Genomic DNA, 19,968 nt, shown 5'->3' with positions numbered 1-19,968 from the left:
TTTTTTTTTTTTTTGAATTTGTTGTCCTTCTTTTGGGTGTGCAAGGAGGCAAAGTGTATCTACCTACACATCTATCTTGGCTGGAAGTCTATACTCTACATTTTTAGAACTAGAACAACACATCTCTACATAATCAGTGATTGGGAGAAGTAAATCAGAAAAGAAGATAGAAATTTTTTCACTTAAAATATAAATATTGTGTTGGCTGCTGTAACTCAGTGGATTGATGGTGGGCCTATAAATCAAAGTGTTACTGGTTCGATTCCCAGTCAGGGCACATGCCTAGGTTGTGGGCCAGGTCCCCAGTAGGGGGTGCATGAGAGGCAACCACACATTGATGTTTCTTGCTCTCTCTTTCTCCTTCCCTTCCCCTCTCTAAAAATAAATAAATAAATTTTGTTTTTACAAAAAAATAAATGTGAATCATATACATCAACACAAATTCTGACTTGAATGGTAATACAAATGTTAAATATCAAGATCAAAGGGGAATATTAAGTGCCTAAACAAAATTCCTAGAGAGAGAAAGCCTAGAACTCAGTGACTTGGGTGAGCATCTAAAGAAGTTAGACAAAAAATCAGAAATTCATCCCAGGACAGTGGATAAAAGGATATAAAAATGATAAGAACATGGCCCTGGCTGGTGTGGCTCAGTTGGTTAGAGCATCGTTCCATAAACCAAAAGGTTGCTGGCTTGATTCCTGGTCAGAGTACATACCTAGGTTAAGGGTTTGGTCCACAGTCAGGACACGTATGAGAGGCAGCCCATCGATGTTTCTCTCTCACATTGATGTTTCTCTCCCTCTCTATCTTCTTCCCTTCTCCCCTCTCTAAAATCAATAAGCATGTCCTCAAGAGAGGAGAAAAAAAATAAGAACATGTATTTACACAGAAAGAACAAAAACGAGAAAAATTAATTGTGTACATCTGCTCGGCTTCCACACCAAAGGACTACAGACTTGGCATCTTAACCCCCAGAAATCTACTCTCTCATCACCCTGGAGGCTGGAAGCCAGAGACTGAGATACCAGCAGGGTTAGTGTCTGCTAAGCCTGTCCCCTTGGGTGGTGGGTGGCTGCCTTCTTGCTTCTGCACAAATGGCCTTTCCTGTGTGTGTGTGAGAGAGGGGGAGAGAGCCCCCTGGTGTCTCTTGTTTTCAGGACACTAAACTACCTCATCAGGGCCCCACCCTTATGATCTCATTTAACCTTAACTACTGCCTCAGACCCCATCTCCAAATACAGTCATGCTGGCAGTTAAGGGCTTTACCATGAATTTTGAGAGGGGGGCAGAACATATGTATTCACTGTACAACATTCCTCCCTGAACCCCCCAATTTCATGTCCTTCTCCCATGCACAGTACATTCCTTTCAACTCTACAGTGCCCCACACTTCCACTCATTCCAGCATCAGCTCTCAAGCCTAAAGTTCAAAGTCTCATCGACATACTGTCTACATCAGACACGGGTGAGACTCGGGATAGGACTCATTTTAAGGCGGAATTCCTCTGCAGTTGTGAACCTGCAACCCAGACGAGTTACATGCTTCTGACATGTAAGACTGAGGCGGGCATAGGAAAGATATTCCTATTCCAACAAGGAAAAATCAGAAAGACAGGGGATCCAGGCACATTTAACATCTTGCAAGACAACATTAATTAAATCTTTCTTTCCTCTCTTTTGGGTTCAATTTCTTTCTTTTTTAAAAAAATACTCTTGCTCAGCCTGGCTGGCGTAGCTCAGTGGATTGAGCGCAGGCTGCAAACCAAAGCATCGCAGGTTCGATTCCCAGTCAGGGCACATGCCTGGGTTGTAGGCCATGGCCCCCAGCAAGCACATATTGATGTTTCTCTCTCTCTCTCTCTTTCTCCCTCTCTTCCCTCTCTGAAAATAAATAAATGAAATCTTTAAAAAAATACTCTTGTTCAATTACAGTTGACCTTCAATAGTATTTTACATTAGTTTCAGGGGCACGGCATTGTGGTTAGATTTGATGTTCTGCTTTCCAGGCATTCTGGGGTGGCAGTGTTACCTCCATGGCTCAGCTTGGTGGCTTAGCACCTTCATTTCCCTGTGAGAACCCCACTCCCAAGGCTTTGAGGGGAGACCACCTGCCATGTTGAATCCAAGGAAGTGATTCTCACTCTGAAGTCAGTGGGGCAGCCCTGATAACCCCTGATAACTGCCTTTGGGGTCATTCTTTCCTTTCCTTGAAGAATAATAGCACACATTTGCAGACAGGTAACTATCATCCCAGCCTGTCGTGTCCAAGAGGTGTTTCCATTCCAACAATCCCATCATCTCTCCACTGACTGACAGTCCATCCCCACCTGTGCTGTGCTCTCCCTAAGCCATTCTCCTTTGTAGCCACATGAGCAGTCAGGGATTTTCCAGCTCATTAACTTCTGGGTCCATTTGCTTAACCATACCTTCTTCAATTCACTCCTCTCCTCTCAAAAGCTACTACCAGCATTCAGGAGGAACTGTGTCACACGTCAATGTTTTGCTTAGGAATGTGTCACTTTATGCCTGCCAAGTTCCACCTTCTAGAAGCATTAGAAGACAATGTAGCCAAGTTCTTTACCACTGTATAATGAAAATCCCCTTTCCTTCATCGTCTAATACCTTATTAGTCATTTTATCTGAAGACTCACTAAATGGATGTTACCACCCATATTTCCATCGAACTAACATTCTGTTGGCTTCATCATGTATTCTCTGAGAAGGTGGAGGCTTTACCTCCTCTCTTCTTTCTGAGCTCCCATCAGAGTCAACATTAACATCCATGTATCCACCAGCAGTCCATTCTACACCTAGAATTTTTTCTAGCATGCATGCTTCCCATTACCAGTTCCGAAGCTGCTTCCCAGTCTTGGTACCAATTTTTATATTATTCTGCTCTGGCTTCTATAGCAAAATGTGATAGACCGAGGGGTTTAAGCAACACATACTTACTTGTTTACAGCTCTGGAGAGTAGAAGTCCCAGACCAAGGAGACAGAAGGGTTGATGTGTGGTAGGTCTCTCCCTGGGCTTGTGAATGGCCCTTCTTCCTGTGTACTTTCATTGGTGTAAGAACAAAGAGACAGAATGAGCCACCTGGTTTCTCTTAGAAGGAAGCTGATCTTATCAAATCAGAACTCTACCCTTATAAGCTTATTTAATCTACTTCTTAGAGGCTCCACTTCTAAATTACAGCCACTCTGGGGGTTAGGGCTTCAACATATGAATTTGCCAGGATGTTAGTATTCAGTTTGTAGCATTAATAAAGCCAAAAGTATTAATTCATGAATATTCCTAAAAATATATTTTATTGATTATGCTATTGCAGTTGTCCCATTTACCCACTTTTTCCCATCCACCCTGCACACCCCCTCCCACTCACATTCCCTCCTTTAGTTCATGTCCATTGGGTAGAAGTTCTATGGCTTCTACATTTCCTATGCTATTCTTAACCTCCCCTCGTCTATTTTGTACCTACCATTTATGCTTCTTATTCTCTGTACCTTTTCTCCCTTTCTCCCCCTCTTCCTTCCCAGCTCATAACCCTCCATGTGATCTCCATTTCAATGATTCTGTTCCTGTTCATGTTGTTTGATTAGTTCGTTCATTATTTTTAAAGGTTTGGTTGTTGATAGTTAGGAGTTAAAATGTTTAAATTCCAGCAACATTGGACAAAAAAAATAGAGATATAGTACTAAGGACCAATATCTGTTGTGGAATGAGACATCACTATAGATCCCATGGACTTTTTTAGTGTCAAATTCCATGAGGGAGGTAAACTGAGTTAGGTTGTGAGTAGCAGAAGAATTGCAATTTGAGACATGCAAACTGTAGCATGCTACAGGTGAGTTCACTGAGAATTTGGGGCAGGCGATATTAATGGGCAAAAAATGTAAGGAATGAGTGGGAAGATTCACTTCAAGCAGCAACGTCATTGCCTTCAGGATGGGGAGAAGCTCTTGGTGGAGGTTCATTGGTTGAGGGTAGTTTCAGCTTTCTGTACATCACAAATGTATGGGAAATCACTCTTGCAGTTTTTACATTGAGTTTACCTGAGAACCCATATGTAACAGTTCCTGTTTTTTTCCCTCCAGTTCTACTTTAGAATAAAATCTTTTCACAATAAACATAAGTATACTTTATGAAAAACTTTATCCAATTTAGACAAAGGACTAATATCCAATTTTTTTCCTGGAATAAATAGATTGATGTAGTCCCATTTGTCCATTTTTTTTGTATGTTTCCCCTGCTATAAGAAATGTCTGAGATTTTACTGTCTATGTTTTCTTCCAGGATTTTTATGCTTTTGAGTCTAACATTTAACTCTTTAATCAAGGTTGAGTTTATTCTTGTGTATGTTGTAAGAAGTTGGTCGAGCTTCATTTTTTTCCTGCATCTGTCCAGTTTTCCCCAAACCATTGTATATTCTTGCCTCCTGTGTCAAATATTAATTGACCATAAAGGCATGGGTTTATTTCTGGGATTTCTCTTCTGTTCCATTGGTCTATGTGTCTGTTTTTATGCCAGTGCCACGCTGTTTTGATTACTACAGCTTTGAAGTATAGTTTGATTTCAGGTAGTGTGATTCCTCTAATTTTGTCCTTTCTCAAGATCGCCATGGCTATTTTGGGTCATCTATGGTTCCATGTAAATTTTTGGAATGTTTGTTCTAGTTGTGTGAAATACTCCATTGGTATCTTGACAGGAATTGTATCACATCAACTAGCACAATCTTTTTCAGTCCTCTGCTGGGGCCCAGATGTCTGCATTCATCTATCACCTTTTGCCCTTCCTGGTTCCCTTCTCCTTGACATAAAAGAAGCCTGAACTCTGTGCTTTCTAAAGATAAATTTGAGTTACGATTAAATCTCCCACCTCCTCTGTGTGCACCTTCTCAATGGATAAACCTTCCCTTACCCCCCAAATAACAATAGTTAATAGAGAATCTGAATCATCATCAAACTACCAAACATTTACACCTGAAAATTAAAATTGTTGCACAAAATTAACTTCTGGTCCATCAAGATATACACTGACTTCTTTCAAACAATTGTGGGATAGCAGACACTGGTCTTACAGATATTTTCTAGAGCTAGCGCATATTTACATAGGCTAGCATGAAAGTCTGAAAAGGATATTTCAAGACTAGAACACCATACTAGAGTTTCCACATAAACATGAATACCAAATAACTTATAAACGTGGAAGAGTAAAAGGAGGTGAATGGCGTTCCTGTTACTGAACTTTGGGGCCCCGCTGGGAAGAGAACTTCTCAAATGACACAATGTCTGGAAGGCTAGGGTTCTGAGACATGGTTGCCAGTGATAGGTGGGGTCTTTAGGACCAGAGGGAGCACAGAAAACTGAAGGTGTTTGTGCTTGAGAGGAAATGGAACTTTATCCAGGCAAGAGACGTGCTCCTTAACACAAAGACCAACACAGTGGCTGCTGGTGGCAAACCAAACAAAACGAGAGTCCCCTGGGGAAAAGTAGCTCATGTGCAGGTAAATGTGGCATGGCTCTGCCAAATTCCAAAGCAACCTTCCTACTGAGACAATTGAACACAAAATCCATGGCATGCTCTCCCCCTTGAAGGTTTAAATTTATTGAAAAGTAAATAAATAAGCAAGTCTTCTCTTATCTTAAACAAAAAGAAGACAACATCTGATCCTGATGTTCCTGCTTCATTCACACAGGTAGGCAGAGAGGACACTAATATTTAAATAAAGATGAACTTGCCTCTACAAGTCAAAGGTCTAGCCCAAAGCTGTGATACCAGGAGGACCACTCTGCCCATGGAACAAGGGGCATTGAGAGCAAAAATAACTCAAAGGTTTGCTCTCAGAAAGGAGAGGGTAGATGTTGTTGTTAAGATAAAAGAGAAGTTTGTGGAAAACACAAAATAAAAAGAAAGCCCAGATGCTGGGGCCAGAAACAGACATGTTTCCTTCCTTATTTCCCTGCATTTCCCCTTTGTGCTCATTGTCACAGTGATACTCGCTTGAACTGCACAGTAAGGAGAACACTGTGTCTCTGCTGAGCTGAGCTCTGCAGGCACAGGGACCCTCATCTTCCTGAAGCATCTGTAGGGCCTGAGTGACCACTGTCCATAGGGAGGACCCACAGGGAGGTGATAATGGCTGGGATGAGGGGGAAGAAGACCCTGTTGGGGAGGCTCTGACCTGGAAGGACATGCCCTGGGTCACCTCACCTGCAAGGGGTGTCTCAGGAGGCTGTGGATCAATTAGCTACTTGATCTTGGAAACAACAACCAGGCTTCTGTGAAGATACTGTTCCTCTTCTTGTGGGGCCACTGATGTGACATCACCAAGGCAAGTAGTGACAGCCTCCCACTGGCCACACCCAGTCCATCTCTCTGTTCTGAGGACTCTGTGGTCTCTTCCTTTTGAACAGCCAGAACCAGAGAGGAGCTACCATGGCACATACCTTCATGGCCCTGCTCTGCCTTGGTGAGATGTGAAAGCAGGAGGAAAAGCCCTGCTCTGTCAGGACCCCAGGACTGAGGAGGCTCCTGGGAAGGAGGGTTCTACTCAGAATTCAGGGCAAATCTCTCATAGGGACTCTCTTGCAGGGCTGAACGTGGGCCTGAGGACCCCAGTGCATGCAGGTGAGTCTGTCCCCTGGGGACCCAAGTTTCTGTCCTCACTGGGGACAAGGGACCAACCTCCAAGCAGATTGGGAACAAGAACAGATATGTCTGACAGATGAGGGACATTAGGGATGGTCATCAGGCTGAGATCTGGGGCCTGGGTGTGGAAATGTCTTGTTACCCAGCCTCTGATTCCTTCCAGGGACCCTCCCCAAACCCACCCTCTGGGCTGAGCCAGGCTCTGTGACCCTGTTGCAGAGCTCTGTGACCATCTGGTGTCAGGGGCCCATGCAGGCCCAGAGGTTCTGTCTGCATAAAGAGGGAAGCGGAATATCCTTGGAAAGACAGAAGCTACTGGAACCCAGTGACAAGGCCAATTTCTCCTTCACACACACTACAGAGTATGATGCAGGGAGATATCAATGCTCCTATCTCAGCCCCAGTGGCTGGTCAGAGCTCAGCGACCCCCTGGAGCTGGTGGTGACAGGTGAGGAGACACCAGGGGTACCAGCCTCAGGCTCTGCCCTCAGGAAGAGGGATGCTTTCAGGGGGTCTCCCCCCGCAGCCCAGCCCTGGGGAAAGTGAGGGAGGAATGAGCCCCATTTAACATACTGCCTCCTTCTCCCCTAGGATTCTACAGCACACCCAACCTCTCAGCCCTGCCCAGCCCTGTCCTGACCTCAGGAGGGAATGTGACTCTCCAGTGTGGGTCACGGCAGAAATTCAACAGGTTCATTCTGATTAAGGAAGGAGAAGACAGGTTCTCCTGGACCCTGGACTCACAGCCTCACCCCAGTGGGCAAGTCCAGGCCCAGTTCACTGTGGGCCCTGTGACCTCCAGTGACAGGTGGACATTCAGATGCTATGGCTGTTATAGGAGCACTCCCCAGGTGTGGTCACACCCCAGTGATTCCCTGGAGCTCCTGGTCTCAGGTACATCCCATTATTGTCCCATGCATGATTGGGGGCAACCGACAGGTGATTGGGGTCTTTGTTGGGAGGGAGCCCCATGTGAGAGGTTGGGTAAAGGGAGCACAGAGTTTCCTGGGCCAGACACACAGACCAGTCCAGGGAGGTTCTGAGTCTCTCTGAGTATCTAATGCCCTTCAGATATTCAAGGTCAGGCTTGTGTCTGAGGGCTCTGGGTGTCAGCAGGGAGAGATTTCAGGGGAACCATGGGGCTTCAGGGCCTCTGACGGTTTGCCCTTCACCCCAGCCCAGTGAGGACTGTCCATGGGTAAGGGTGGCAGGTGGCAAGTGGCAAGTGAGGTGATCATGGCAGAGGGAGATGTTGGGGGCCCAGCTGAACAGAGGAGCAGCCCGGCTCATGTAGAAGGTGCTTCTGCAGAAGGCAGCACCCTCCCTCTACCACCCAACCCAGGGTTATGGCCTATGGGTGGGATGCAAAGGCAGAGGCTCCCAGTGCCCCCTGGGGTCAAGATGTCCTCCAGTTTCTGGCCCCAGAGCTCCTGGTCTCAGATAAGCCAACCCTGCCCCTGTCCTCTCTAAGCTCCAAGGTCACCTATGGGCCCTGTCCCCAGGAAAATCTAAGGCATGATGGAAATGATGGGAACTCAAGTAGGCTCCTCAGAGAAGGGTCATCCTGTGAGAGGTGGAAGCAGGTGGGCATCTCCCACACCTGGGACCTCGTGACACTGCAGGCTTAGACAGGGCTGAGTAAGGGAGGGAGATGGCCTTGCTGGACTGTGACGCCAAGAGGAAAGTGAGAGTGGACTGGAACCACAGGATGGAGTCCCAGCCCACTGCCTTCAGGTGTCTCCATCTCAGAACCAGAGAAGCTCTGCTCCCCAGAGGCACACACCACAGGCAGGACTCACAGGATAGAGGGCAGAGTGTGTGTGGACTCAGCTGCCCAGGGAGGTGAGCTCTGAGGATCTTTCCCCACCTGAGTAAGGGGGAGCTGCCTCGCCAGGACCCGCAGGGGTATGTTCATTTCTGACTTTCTGGGTCACCTGAAAAAGTGGCACCTGCTCCTGGTCCCCCCCTCTCTGGGCCTGTCCTGCTTGTCCCACTAACTGGAACCTTGTGTGCATGAAACAACTCAGGGAAACAGGAATGTTGGGGAGCAGGTCCACCCAGCCTGGGGACTCAGCTTAGCAAGCAGAAGCCTCCATATCGAGGAGACTGTGAGGATTTGGAAATTATCATTGAGGCTGCCAACTGTTCCCCCTGCCACACAGAATCTGTGGGATTTTCCACCAAAATCCTAGGCCCCTGCATAGATTGGTGCCAGTTTTCAGAATTAGGTGTCCAGGTATGGTTTATGATACAGGTAAGATAGCTGGACTATGAAAGAGGAGAGGCCAGGAGGGCTGGAAAGAGGACAGGTTGACTCTCCCTTGGTACCCAATTTCCAGACCCTTAATGGAACCCGCTGACCTGTATGGGGTCCCTGAACCCTCTCAGAGCAGGGCAAGAGGTGGCTCAGGCCAAGGTTGGGCTGCTGTGGGGGATTGTGGAGTCTCCTCTGGAAACTCTCCTATGGAGAGAAGTGCCCCCACCTGTGGGCATCACTCTGAAGGACTCTGGGCTCACCTGGAGGCCTCTAGCACCCAGTGCTCACCTGAGATTCAGGTTGGGTGTTGGGGGCTGTGGATGGCTCATGAGGAACTGGGGATTCCTGCCCAGATACACTGTGAAATTCAAGTCTGCTCTCTACACGTCTGCCCACACCTCTCTATTATGGCATATTTTCTGAGAAATTTAAAGCAATGCTTTCACATATACATTTAAGTTATGAACATTTCTGACTTTAAAAAGGTAAATCTACTCCTATTTTCACTGTGATTATGTTAAATTCATCCCTTTATTATGAAAAGTAACCTTTTGACCTGGCTGTTGTGGGTCAGTAGATTGAGTGCCAGCCTGCAAATCAAATAGTTGCTGGTTCAATTCCTTGCCAGGGCACATTTCTAAGTTGTGGGCCAGGTCTCTAATAGAGGGCGCTCAAAAGGAAACCACACGTTGATGTTTCTCTTCCTCTCTTTCCATCTCATAAATAAATAAATAAATAGAATATTTTTAAGGGAAAACTAACATACTAAAAGGAAGTTTTTTAAAAATAAAGGTGCATTAAAAGGGCTGTTTTAGACTTCAGATACATCTTGAAGTTTTTTTGAATAAAATTGTTTATACATACAGCTCAAGAATTGTTCGAGTACCCAGTATATGTATGTGTGTATAGATAGACCCACCCATGGATCCTGAGTCCTCAGCTGCTGACCAAATATACACTCTCAGCTCCAGAAGAGTGAGTTTGGATGGTTCAGTCTCCCACAGATAGCAGAGAGATTACAAGAATGTTCTGTGTTCTGTAATGAGAGACCACATTTCTCACCAAACCTGAATTCTCGGGGCATAGACAACCTATGTCCCAAAGGGCCTCAGGAGCAAAGTCTACACTCAGAAGTCCCTGGGAGACTGGCAGGACCCATGGCAGCAGACAGGACCCTCATAGCAGAGAAAGGGTTTGAGAAAGGGCTGGGAGCAGTCACATCATGAGGAATGGGAGAGTTTTGAAGACAATTGGCTTGAATGGGATCATCTCCTCATGCACCTACTTCTTTATGGTTTTCAAGGAGCAGCCGACACCATCAGCCCATCAAACAACAGCTCAGATAACAAGAGTGCTGAGTAGGAGAATCCTCAGTTGTGGGGCTGAGGGTCCTGTCTGTCAGGGGTACAGGTATGCTGGGTTGGCATCCAGGATGTAGGGGTGACTTTGTCTGCTGCGACCTCTGTGACCTCTTTCTCAACATTTCCTAGACACCCACCTGCAAGACTACACAGTGGAGAATCTCGTCCGCATAGGCGTGGCTGGCTTGGTCCTGGTGGTCCTCGGGGTGCTGCTGTCTCAGGCTCGAGACAGCGAGAGAATGGCCCAGGCTGCCACCAGGACCTGAACACAGAGGTAAAGGAGCACCATTCAGAGTGGGAGAGCCTTGGAAATGAGATCATGTACCCAGAAGGTTCTGGAAGATAATCTGGGACATGCTGTGTGACCTGTCTGCAGCTCACTGCAGGTGGAGGACTCATTGGTCATATGAAGGGGGGCAAGGTTTGGACCTTTCTGCCATTAAATTCTGCCAATCTCCTTTTGACCATTGTTGAGTCATGTGACCCATCTCAGATTTTCCCATTTCAGTGAAATTAGCATTTATCCCACATGGCATGGTCATGTCCACACCTCCCTACACTTCCAGAAACACATTCTTCTTTATGTCTCCATTACACCTGCCTTGATGTTCGTATGGAGTGCCCATCCACTAGTTCAGAGCCTGCAATCTATTTCAATAAATCCATGAGATGGCATCACAAACATTCAGCCCACAAGAGAAAAATCTCAAATGATGTCCCAGTGCCCTCTCTGGACCCCACATGCCTTCACCTTTCCTCAGATGGCACCTGTGGACTTTCTTCAGGAACCTGGTTGCATAGAATCAAGACTTATTTAAACCCACACATGAGGATATTTATATTGCTTTTTTGGAGAGGTAGAAGAGAGAAAGAGAAACACAGATGGGAGAAACGAACATCGATTCATTGCCTCCCATACGTGTCTAGACAGGGAGTTGAACTTGCAATCTAGGTATGCGCCCTGACCGGGAATGGTAACCACAAAGGTTTGGTTATGGGATGATGCTCCAACCAACACAGCCACACCAGCCTGGGGGAAATCAAGACACACTTGTTTGAAGGGATCGCCTGGGTTGCACTGCCTGGGAAGAACCCACTGCTCAAAACACAGTGCAGGATACAGATGATGTATTAGAGAACTGTACATGGAAACTTATATTTAATTTTATTAGCCAATGTCACCCCAGGAATTCCTCTTAATAAAACACTGGTTCTTGGTGTTTTCCCATGTTTGGCATCTATTGTCCCTTCGTGGCCAACTTCCAGATGTCCTGGTGAGGTCCTGATGCAGAGTTGGGAAGTGGCTCACAAACTGACTTTCACACACTGTACAGGTCAGTGTGGGACACCAGTCACATCAGTCTGACAGCCTCATAGCGCACCTACGGTGTCTGCCCTTTTATCTGGAATAATTATTTCTACTTCAGTGTTGTAACTGATTTTCCTCGGAATTACAAGGCCACAGTCCCAATGCATCCAGACTCGAAGCCAAGAGAAAAATCCTACTATCCCCTGGGGGAGAGGACAGTGAGCTGATAGCATTCTAATGCATCACTTGTAGGAGTGCCAGTCATAGTCACCAATTGAGCAAATAAATTACACTTACCCAGTTAGAGACACACAGCTCTACCTTTAAGCACCTGCCTTAGAGAACATGTGTACATTGACATCATTCACAAGGATATTGATTAGGGTTCAAGTGCTGTTGATTTGAGAGGTTTCAGGAAAGTCTCAAGTGTGAGGTAAGAGAGGCCATTTGTGTGGGAAACGCACTGGCAACAGCTTGGGCAAGATTGCAAGTTGGGTCGGGGAAGAACTGCCTGGGACCCCAGAAGTCCTAGTCTCACTTAGCCACAGTCCCCACTGGTTTTCACAGCCAGAAGTTATGAGCATTTCTCTCCTTGGCTCTGGAACCCTGGGCTGGGGTGCCCTGTTTGGGGCTGGGACCCCTGGATCCTCAGGGGGGAACTCTGCAGCAGAGCTCTCCCTCCTGACTTCTGTCTGTCACACGTGGATGTGAGACCAGCTCTCTTCATGTCTCTGAGTCTCAATGTGGCTTCTTCTTTACACTCTTAGTTGTGGGACTTCTGTTCACCTAGAAAGCAGGAAGTTCTGGATAGTGGTTTTCCTATAGTTTAGCTATAATTCCGATGTGGTTGGAAAAGTTTTTGTGGGTTGTTGTTTTTGTTGTTGTTTTGCTCTTTTGTGATTGTTTATTTCACTTGTCCTTCAGATGCATCCATGTAGCACATACATTATTTCCTTCTTTTCTAAATCAGTTTTATTTTTCAATACAGTTGACATCAAATATTACGTGACTGGATCACAACATAGACATTACAATGATATTTTTTAATGTGTTTTTTTGCCACTTTCCCTTGCTGTTGCATCTCACTTTCTCCAGTTTGGTGTCTTTGTTCTTCCAACTGAGTTATATCACTGAATTTTATCCTTTCTCTGAGTGTGAAAAGATGAAAATGTTTAAAAACTTGCTGCTCTGGAAATGCCTTATTTCAGTCTCACTTGCTTCATCAAGTAACTAGGAAACACTTTACTATTTCAATTGAAGTTTGTGATTCAACTCCTCAGAGAGAGAAAAAAAAAAACCATTCCCTGTGGTTAAAGGCTCTCTCCCTGGAAATCTGTTCTCTCTCCTGGAGAAACAGCCTCACATGGTGGGGTTGGGAGGAGATACAGGTTTCCACTTAGGGACTGACCTGGCTGACACATTCACCTTGTCCCTTAAATCTAATGGGGCTCAGTGCACAATCTTCACTAATAATCTTCTCCTGGAAGGTGTGTCCCCACTGTCTTCCGGTGTCCTCTTTGCTATGAGGAAGTCTGGTCCCAGCGAGCTTGTCACTATGGTGATGTGCACTTCCTCTAGGAAGTAATTTTAGGACTTTTTAACACCCCAGGCCAATCCTCCACGATTTTCTTTTTGAATTGAAATTCACATTAAAATAAAAGTAATCATTTAAAAATATTTTTGTATTGATTCATTTGAGAAGTGGAGCAGAGAGAGAGACAGAAACATTGATTGTTGATCCACTTACTGATGCATCTATTGGTTGCTTGTTGTGTGTGCCCTGGCTGGGGACAAAGCCCACAACCTTAAACACTGAGATGCTGCTCTAACTCACTGAGTCCCCAGCCAGGGCCTAAAATTAACCATTTTTGATGCATGAAATTGGGTGTAGGATATGTTCTTGTGTTTTTATTTGACCTTCATTATCTTTATTAAGCCCAAAAAGTCAAGATACAGATTTCATTTTTATATACCTGCTCCCTAACACTAGATTGGTTTTTCCTCATCTTGGTAAAACATTTGATTATTTCTGTCTTGAGCTGTTACCAAATGTCACACTCACTTCTTTCTTTCTGACACCATAGAAATGACGTCCACCATCCTCACTCTAGTCCCCAAGTACCTTCAGTCCCCACTTCTGGTCTCCCTACTCTGCATTTTGGAAATTTCCTCTGTACTGTACTACATTGTCATAAATGGCCCTTTACCTGTGTCTCATCCTTGATGGGAAGAATTATTTTCATGTGTCCATCTATTGGGCTTAATCATCTCTAAAGTTTCTAATTCATTATATTAATGTATATAAAACAATTTATATTATTGGCTCAGGCCTTTATTTTTCAGGTATTTATACATTATCATCTTCCATTGCTCTCATATTTCCTATTGAGTCTCTTTCATTGCAGGAGACAGTCCCCAGTGTCAGTAGATGGCGTCCATAGCATTGTCTGAGACTATTAGGATTTTTCCACTGTCCACTCTAGTAGGAGTCTCTCCCCTCACACACCTGGTCTCGCTCAGATTCTCCAGGGCAGTCCATGGAGTCAGGCTGAGCAGAGCCTGTGGCAACTGCCTCTTCCCCATGTTGTCCACTCTCTCAGACTCAGCACCTGCTCAGCTTTCTGACCACCAGGGCTGGTCCATGGGAGCCTCACACACAAATGGGACAGACACCCATGGCTGACATACAGGACTCAGTCTGTTTCAGGAAACTCAGGGGAGACTGCTTATTGCTGACCATGAAGTTGGGAGAGTGGGCAGAGACATCCCAGAGCCTGCACAGGAACACAGGGCAGGGGCCAGACTTGAAGCCTTCACCTGCTCTCTTACCCCCTTCCTGAGAAGTCCTGGGGTCCCTCTCTGTCCCTTTAGGGAGATCTCATCCCTATTACTCATTGATAGTCATGGTCACTGGGGGCCACTCAATTTTGGTCTCTGTTCTCCACTGTGGTTCCCTCTCCATTTGGGAACCTTTCTGTTTCCTTCACCTTTCTATGTCTACGTATTTTAGAGCTATTATGAGTAGCTGGGCTTGGTATTCAGAGCAGACATGGTCTTGAGCAAGTCCAATAGTCTTGCCTTGGCCCTGGACTCATTGATCCTCTCATATCCCAGCCCACTTTCATCCTCATCTGGTCTGGAAACGGAAGTCTCCCTCCCATGAATCAGCACCACTGACGCACAGCCGCTGTGGAGACTGGGGTTTGTGACAACAGGATTCGGGATTCAGATGTGACTCAGGATTCTAATGGGGCTCAGAGATAGGACATTAGTACACAGATCACTTGAGCACTGGCTGATGTTTATTTAAATAAGTATCTGCTATAAGTAAAAATCAGGACTCTAAGCCAAATCAATGCCCCCTGAAGCTTGAAGGCAGGACCACAGCCCGAGGAGGAGGCTTTAACCAGGAAACAAGGGGCACTGAGGGGGCAGACATCACTCAGAGGCTTGTCCCCACAAAAGTGAGGTGGAGGTTGTTACTAAGAAAAACGAGAAGTCAGTGACGGTGGCTGGGATAGAAAAGAAAACCACACTCTGGGGCCAGGGGAAGGGGTGTGTGTCCTTCCCTAACTTCCCTATATCTGTTCTTTGTGCTCATTGTCACAGTGACACTTTCCTGAACTGCACAGTGAGGAGGAGACCATGCCTCTACCGAGCTGAGCTCTGCAGGCACAGGGACCCCCGTCTTCCTGAAGCATCTCCAGGGCCTGGGTGAACACTCTTCCTTGGGGAGGATGCACAAGGAGGAGCTAAAAAATGGGCAAAGGGAGAATGGAGCTTGTAGTGGAGGCTCTGACCTGGGAGGTCTTACCCTGGGTCATCTCACCTGTGAGGGCTGCCTCAGGAGGCTCCAGGTATACAACTTTCCTCATGGAGAAAATGGCAGCCAGACTTCTGAGGAGTCTGGAGGAGACACTGTCCTACTTCCTGACGTGACAACCTGTGACAGAGACGGCCAGCTTCCCAGTGACCACACCCTGTGAGTCTGTGTACACTGAGGATTCCTTAGTCTCTTCCTTCTGCACAGCTGGGTTCAGAGAGGAGACAACATGTCCCCCACCCTCACAGCCCTGTTCTGCCTCGGTGAGATGTGAGGGGGGAGGGGAAGCCCTGCTCTGTCAGGTCCCAAGGACTTGGGAGGCTCCTGAAGAGGAGGATTCTGCTCAGGATTCAGGCATAATGTCTCACAGGAACTCTCTTGCAGGGCTGAGCATGGGCCTGAGGACACCTGTGCAGGCAGGTGAGTCTTCCCCCAGGGCTCCCAGGTGTCATTCTCCACTGGGGACATGAGGCCATCCTTGGGAAGTTGGGGATAAAGAACAGCATTTCTGGAATGACAGATGAAGGACATCTGAGTGTTGGGGGTGGAGAGCTGGGCACTTGTGTAGGAAATGTTCTGACTCAGCCTCTGATTCCTTCCAGGGACCCTCCCCAAACCCACCCTCTGGACTGTGCCAGGCTCCATGGTCCCCTGGGGGAGGCCTGTGACTATGTGGTGTCAGGGGAGCCTAGAGGCTGAGGAGTATCGTCTGGATAAAGAAGGAAGCTCACCACCCTGGGACAGACAGATGCCACTGGATCCTAGGAACAAGGCCAAGCTCTCCATCACACAGATGACAGAGCACTCTGCAGGGAGATATCACTGTTACTATCTCAGCCACAGGGTCTGGTCAGAGTGCAGTGACCCCCTGAAGCTGGTGGTGACAGGTGAGGTGACACCAAGGGTACCATTCTCAGGCTCTGCCCTCAGGAAGGGGGATACAGCCCAGCCCTAGGGGACACAAGGAAGGTGTGACTCCATTTAACATGCTGCCTCCTTCTCTCCTAGGAGTCCATTACAGCAAACCCATCCTCTCAGCACTGCCCAGCCCTGTTGGAACCTCAAGAGGGAACATGACTGACTGTCAAATGTCACTCAGATGAGGGATTTGGCAAGTTTGTTCTGACTAAGGAAGGAGAAGACAGGCTCTCCTGGGCCCTGGACTCACAGCAAGACCCAAGTGGGCATTTCCAGGCCCTCTTGCCTGTGGGCCACATGATTCCCAGACAGAGTGGGACTTTCAGATGCTATGGTTATTTCAGGAGCAAACCCCAGGTGTGGTCACCACCCAGTGAGCCCCTGGAGCTCCTGGTCTCAGGTGAGTCCCATAGTGGTCCCATCCATGAGTGGGGAACCCGACAGGTTACTGGGGTCTTTACAGGGAGGGGAGACCCATGTGAGAGGTGGGGTGAGGGGAGCACAGGGGCTCCTGGACCACAGACACAAACCAGCCATGGTGATTGAGTCTCCGAGGATATAATGTGCCTCAGGTATTCAAGGTCAGGCTTGTGTCTGAGGGCTCTGGGTGTCAGCAGGGAGAGATTTCAGGGGAACCATGGGGCTCTAGGGTCTCTGATGGTTTGCCCTTCACCCCAGCCAAGTGAGGCCTGTCAACGTGCAAATGAGGCAAGTGACAGGTGAGGTGGTCATGTGGAGAGAGATGGTGGGGGCCCAGCTAAAGAGAGGAACAGCCTGGCTCATGTCAGCAGAAGGCAGCCCCCACCCTACACTACCCAAACCAGGGTTATGGCCTATGGGTGGGTTCCAATGGTAGAGGCTGCCAGTGTCCCCCTGGGGTCAAGATGTCATCTGTTTTTTGGCCCCAGAGATCCTGGTCTCCGGTGAGACTCACCTGCCATGTCCTTTCTGAGCTCCAAGGTCATCTGAAGGCTCTGTCCCCTGGAAAGTCTAAGGCATAATGGGAGGGCAAGGTGGCTCTACAGAGAAGGGTCATCCTGTGAGAGGCGGAAGCAGGTGGGCGTCTCCCACCCCTGGGACCTCCTGACCCTGCAGGCTGAGACAGGGCTGAGTAAGGGAGGGAGACAGCCTTGCTGGACCGTGACAACAAGAGGCAAGTGAGAGTGGACTGGAGTCACAGGATGGAGTCCCAGCCCACTGCCTTCAGGTGTCTCCATCTCAGAACCAGAGCAGTGCTGCTCCCCAGAGGCACACACCACAAGCAGGATCCCCAGGACAGAGGGCAGAGGGTGTGTGTGGACTCAGCTGCCCAGGGAGGTGAACTCTGAGGATCTTTCTACCTGAGTAACGAGAAGCTGCCTCCCCAGGACCCGCAAGGTCATGTCTATTTCTGACTTTCTGGGCACCTGAAAAAGTGGCACCTATTCTTGGTGCCACCCTCTCGGGGCCTGTCCTGCCTGTCCCAGTAACTGGGACCTTGTAGAGATGAAACAGCTCAGGGAGACAGGGGTTTGGGGGAGCAGGTCTACACTGCCCGGGGGTTCAACTTAGCAAACAGAACCCTCAATATCAAGGAGGCTGAGAGGATTTGGAAATTCCCATTGAGGGTGCCAACTGTTCCTGCTTCCACACAGAATCTGTGAGATTTTCCACCCAAAGCCTAGGCCCCTGAGTAGTTTGCCTGGTGTCGGTTTTCAGAATTTGGTGTCCAAGTCTGTCTTGTAATACAGGGAAAATAGCTGGACTATGTAGGAGGAGAGGTCAGGAGAGCTGGAAAGAAGACAGGTGGACTCTACCTTGACACCTCATTTCCAGAGACCCTTAGTGGAACCCACTGACTTGTATGGGGGTCCCTGAACCCTCTCAGAGCAGGGCAGGAGGTGGCTCTGGCCAAGGTGGGGCTGCTGTGGGGGATGGTGGAGTCCCCTCTGGACACTCTCCTATGGGGAGAAGTGCCCCCACCTGTGGGCATCATTCTGCAGGCCCCTGGGCTCACCTGGAGGCCTCTAGCACTCTGTGTTCACCTGAGACTCAGGTTGGGTGTGGGGGGCTATGAACACCTCATGAGAAACTGGGGGTTCCTTTCCAGATTCAGTGTGAAATTCTTGCCTGCTCTCTACATGTCTGCCCACACCTCTCTATTATGGCATGTTTTCTGAGAAATTTAAAGCAATGCTTCCATATATACATTTAGGTTAGAAACACTTCTGACTTTAAAAAGGTAAATCTACTCTTATTTTCATTGTGATTATGATAAATTCATGTCTTTATTATGAAACGTAAACTTTTGACCTGGTGGTGTGGCTCAGTAGATTGAGTACCAGCCTGCAAATCAAATGGTTTCTGGTTCGATTCCCTGTCAGGGCTCATTTCTAGGTTGTGGGTCAGGTCTCCAATAGGGGGTGCTCAAGAGGAAACTACACATTAATGTTTCTCTTCCTGTCTTTCCATTTCTTAAATAAATAAATAAATAAATAAATATTTTTAAGAAAAAAGTAACATTATATTAAAAGGAATTTTTTTTTTAAATAAAGGTGCTTTACAAGGGTTGTTTTAGAGTTCAGGTACATCTTGAAGTTTCTTCATAAAATTGTCTATACATACAGCGCAAGAATGGCTTGAGTATTCCATATATGTGTGTGTGTGTAGATGAGACCCACCCTTGGACCATGAGTGCTCAGCTGCTGAACAAATATACACTCTCAGCTACAGAAGAGTGAGCTTGGATGGTTCAATCTCCCACAGAGAGCAGGGTGAAGAGCAGAAGGTATTCTGTTCTGTAATGAGAGACCACATTTCTTACCAAATGTGAGTTCTTGGGGCAAAGCCAACCTATTTCCCAAAGGGCCTCAGGAGCAAAGTCTGCACTCAGAAGTCCCTGGGGGACTGACAGAACCCACGGCAGCAGACAGGACCCTCAGAGCAGAGGGAGGGCTCATGAAGGGGCTGGGAGCGGTCACATCATGAGGAACAGGAGAGTTTTGAGGACATTTGGCTTGAGTGGGATCACCTCCTCATGTGTCCACTTCTTTATGGTTTTGAAGGAGCAGCTGACACCATCAGCCCATCACACAACAGCTCAGATAACACGAGTGGTGAGTACAATTCTCAGTTATAGGGCTGGGTGCGGAGGATCTGGTCTGTCAGGGGGAGGCAAGTGTACTGGGTGGGCATCCAGGATCCAGGGGTGACTTTGTCTGCTGTGACCTCTGTGACCTCTTTCTCCACATTTCCTAGCCTCCCACCCCCAAGACTACACAGTGGGGAATCTCATCTGCATGGGCATGGCTGGCTTGGTCCTGGTGGTCTTCGGGGTGCTGTTGTTTCAGGCTCAAGACAAGAGAATAGCCCAGGCTGCCACCAGGACCTTAACACAGAGGTAAAGGAGCACCATTCAGAGTGGAAGAAACTGGGAAATGAGGTCATGTGCCCAGAAGGTTTTGGAAAATAATCTGGGACATGCTGAGTGATGTGTCTGCTGCTCACTGCAGGTGGAGGACTGGTTGGTCATATGCAGGGGGACAAAGTCTGGACATTTTTGCCATTGAATTCAGCCCATCTTTTCCTGACCATTGTTGAGTCATGTGGCCCATTCCCAAGTTTTCCCATTTCATGTAAGTTAGCATTGGTCCCACATGGCATGGTCACGT

At 47.4% G+C, this 19,968-nt stretch overlaps 2 protein-coding genes across 2 annotated transcripts; both read left to right on the top strand.

Moving 5' to 3' along the window:
* The first annotated feature begins 6,349 nt into the window (after positions 1-6,349).
* Positions 6,350-10,269, top strand: LOC114510962 (leukocyte immunoglobulin-like receptor subfamily A member 5). Its single transcript, XM_028529515.2, has 5 exons — positions 6,350-6,471; positions 6,594-6,629; positions 6,814-7,098; positions 7,242-7,544; positions 10,211-10,269. Exons 1-5 carry the CDS (start codon positions 6,438-6,440, stop codon positions 10,267-10,269), a joined length of 717 nt encoding a protein of 238 aa, XP_028385316.2. The 5' UTR covers positions 6,350-6,437.
* A 5,801-nt stretch (positions 10,270-16,070) lies between these two features.
* On the top strand, positions 16,071-19,846 carry LOC114510686 (leukocyte immunoglobulin-like receptor subfamily A member 5). The gene is given in 5 exon segments (XM_036012900.1): positions 16,071-16,287; positions 16,409-16,476; positions 16,478-16,718; positions 19,363-19,413; positions 19,556-19,846. Coding segments are annotated over 5 exon segments (723 nt in total). The 3' UTR covers positions 19,702-19,846.
* Positions 19,847-19,968: the final 122 nt, after the last annotated feature.

This window comes from Phyllostomus discolor, chromosome 12, assembly GCF_004126475.2.
Source record: "Phyllostomus discolor isolate MPI-MPIP mPhyDis1 chromosome 12, mPhyDis1.pri.v3, whole genome shotgun sequence".
In the NCBI taxonomy this organism is placed as follows: Eukaryota; Metazoa; Chordata; class Mammalia; order Chiroptera; family Phyllostomidae; genus Phyllostomus; species Phyllostomus discolor.
This window is presented reverse-complemented; position numbering and strand designations above follow the sequence as displayed.

Excerpts from the sequence above, each read along its gene's own strand:
- LOC114510962 (XM_028529515.2), top strand. The coding sequence starts at position 6,438 with ATGGCACATACCTTCATGGCCCTGCTCTGCCTTG. Across the intron at positions 6,630-6,813 it reads GAGGACCCCAGTGCATGCAG|GGACCCTCCCCAAACCCACC; the intron begins GTGAGTCTGTCC and ends GATTCCTTCCAG. Across the intron at positions 7,099-7,241 it reads CCTGGAGCTGGTGGTGACAG|GATTCTACAGCACACCCAAC; the intron begins GTGAGGAGACAC and ends CTTCTCCCCTAG.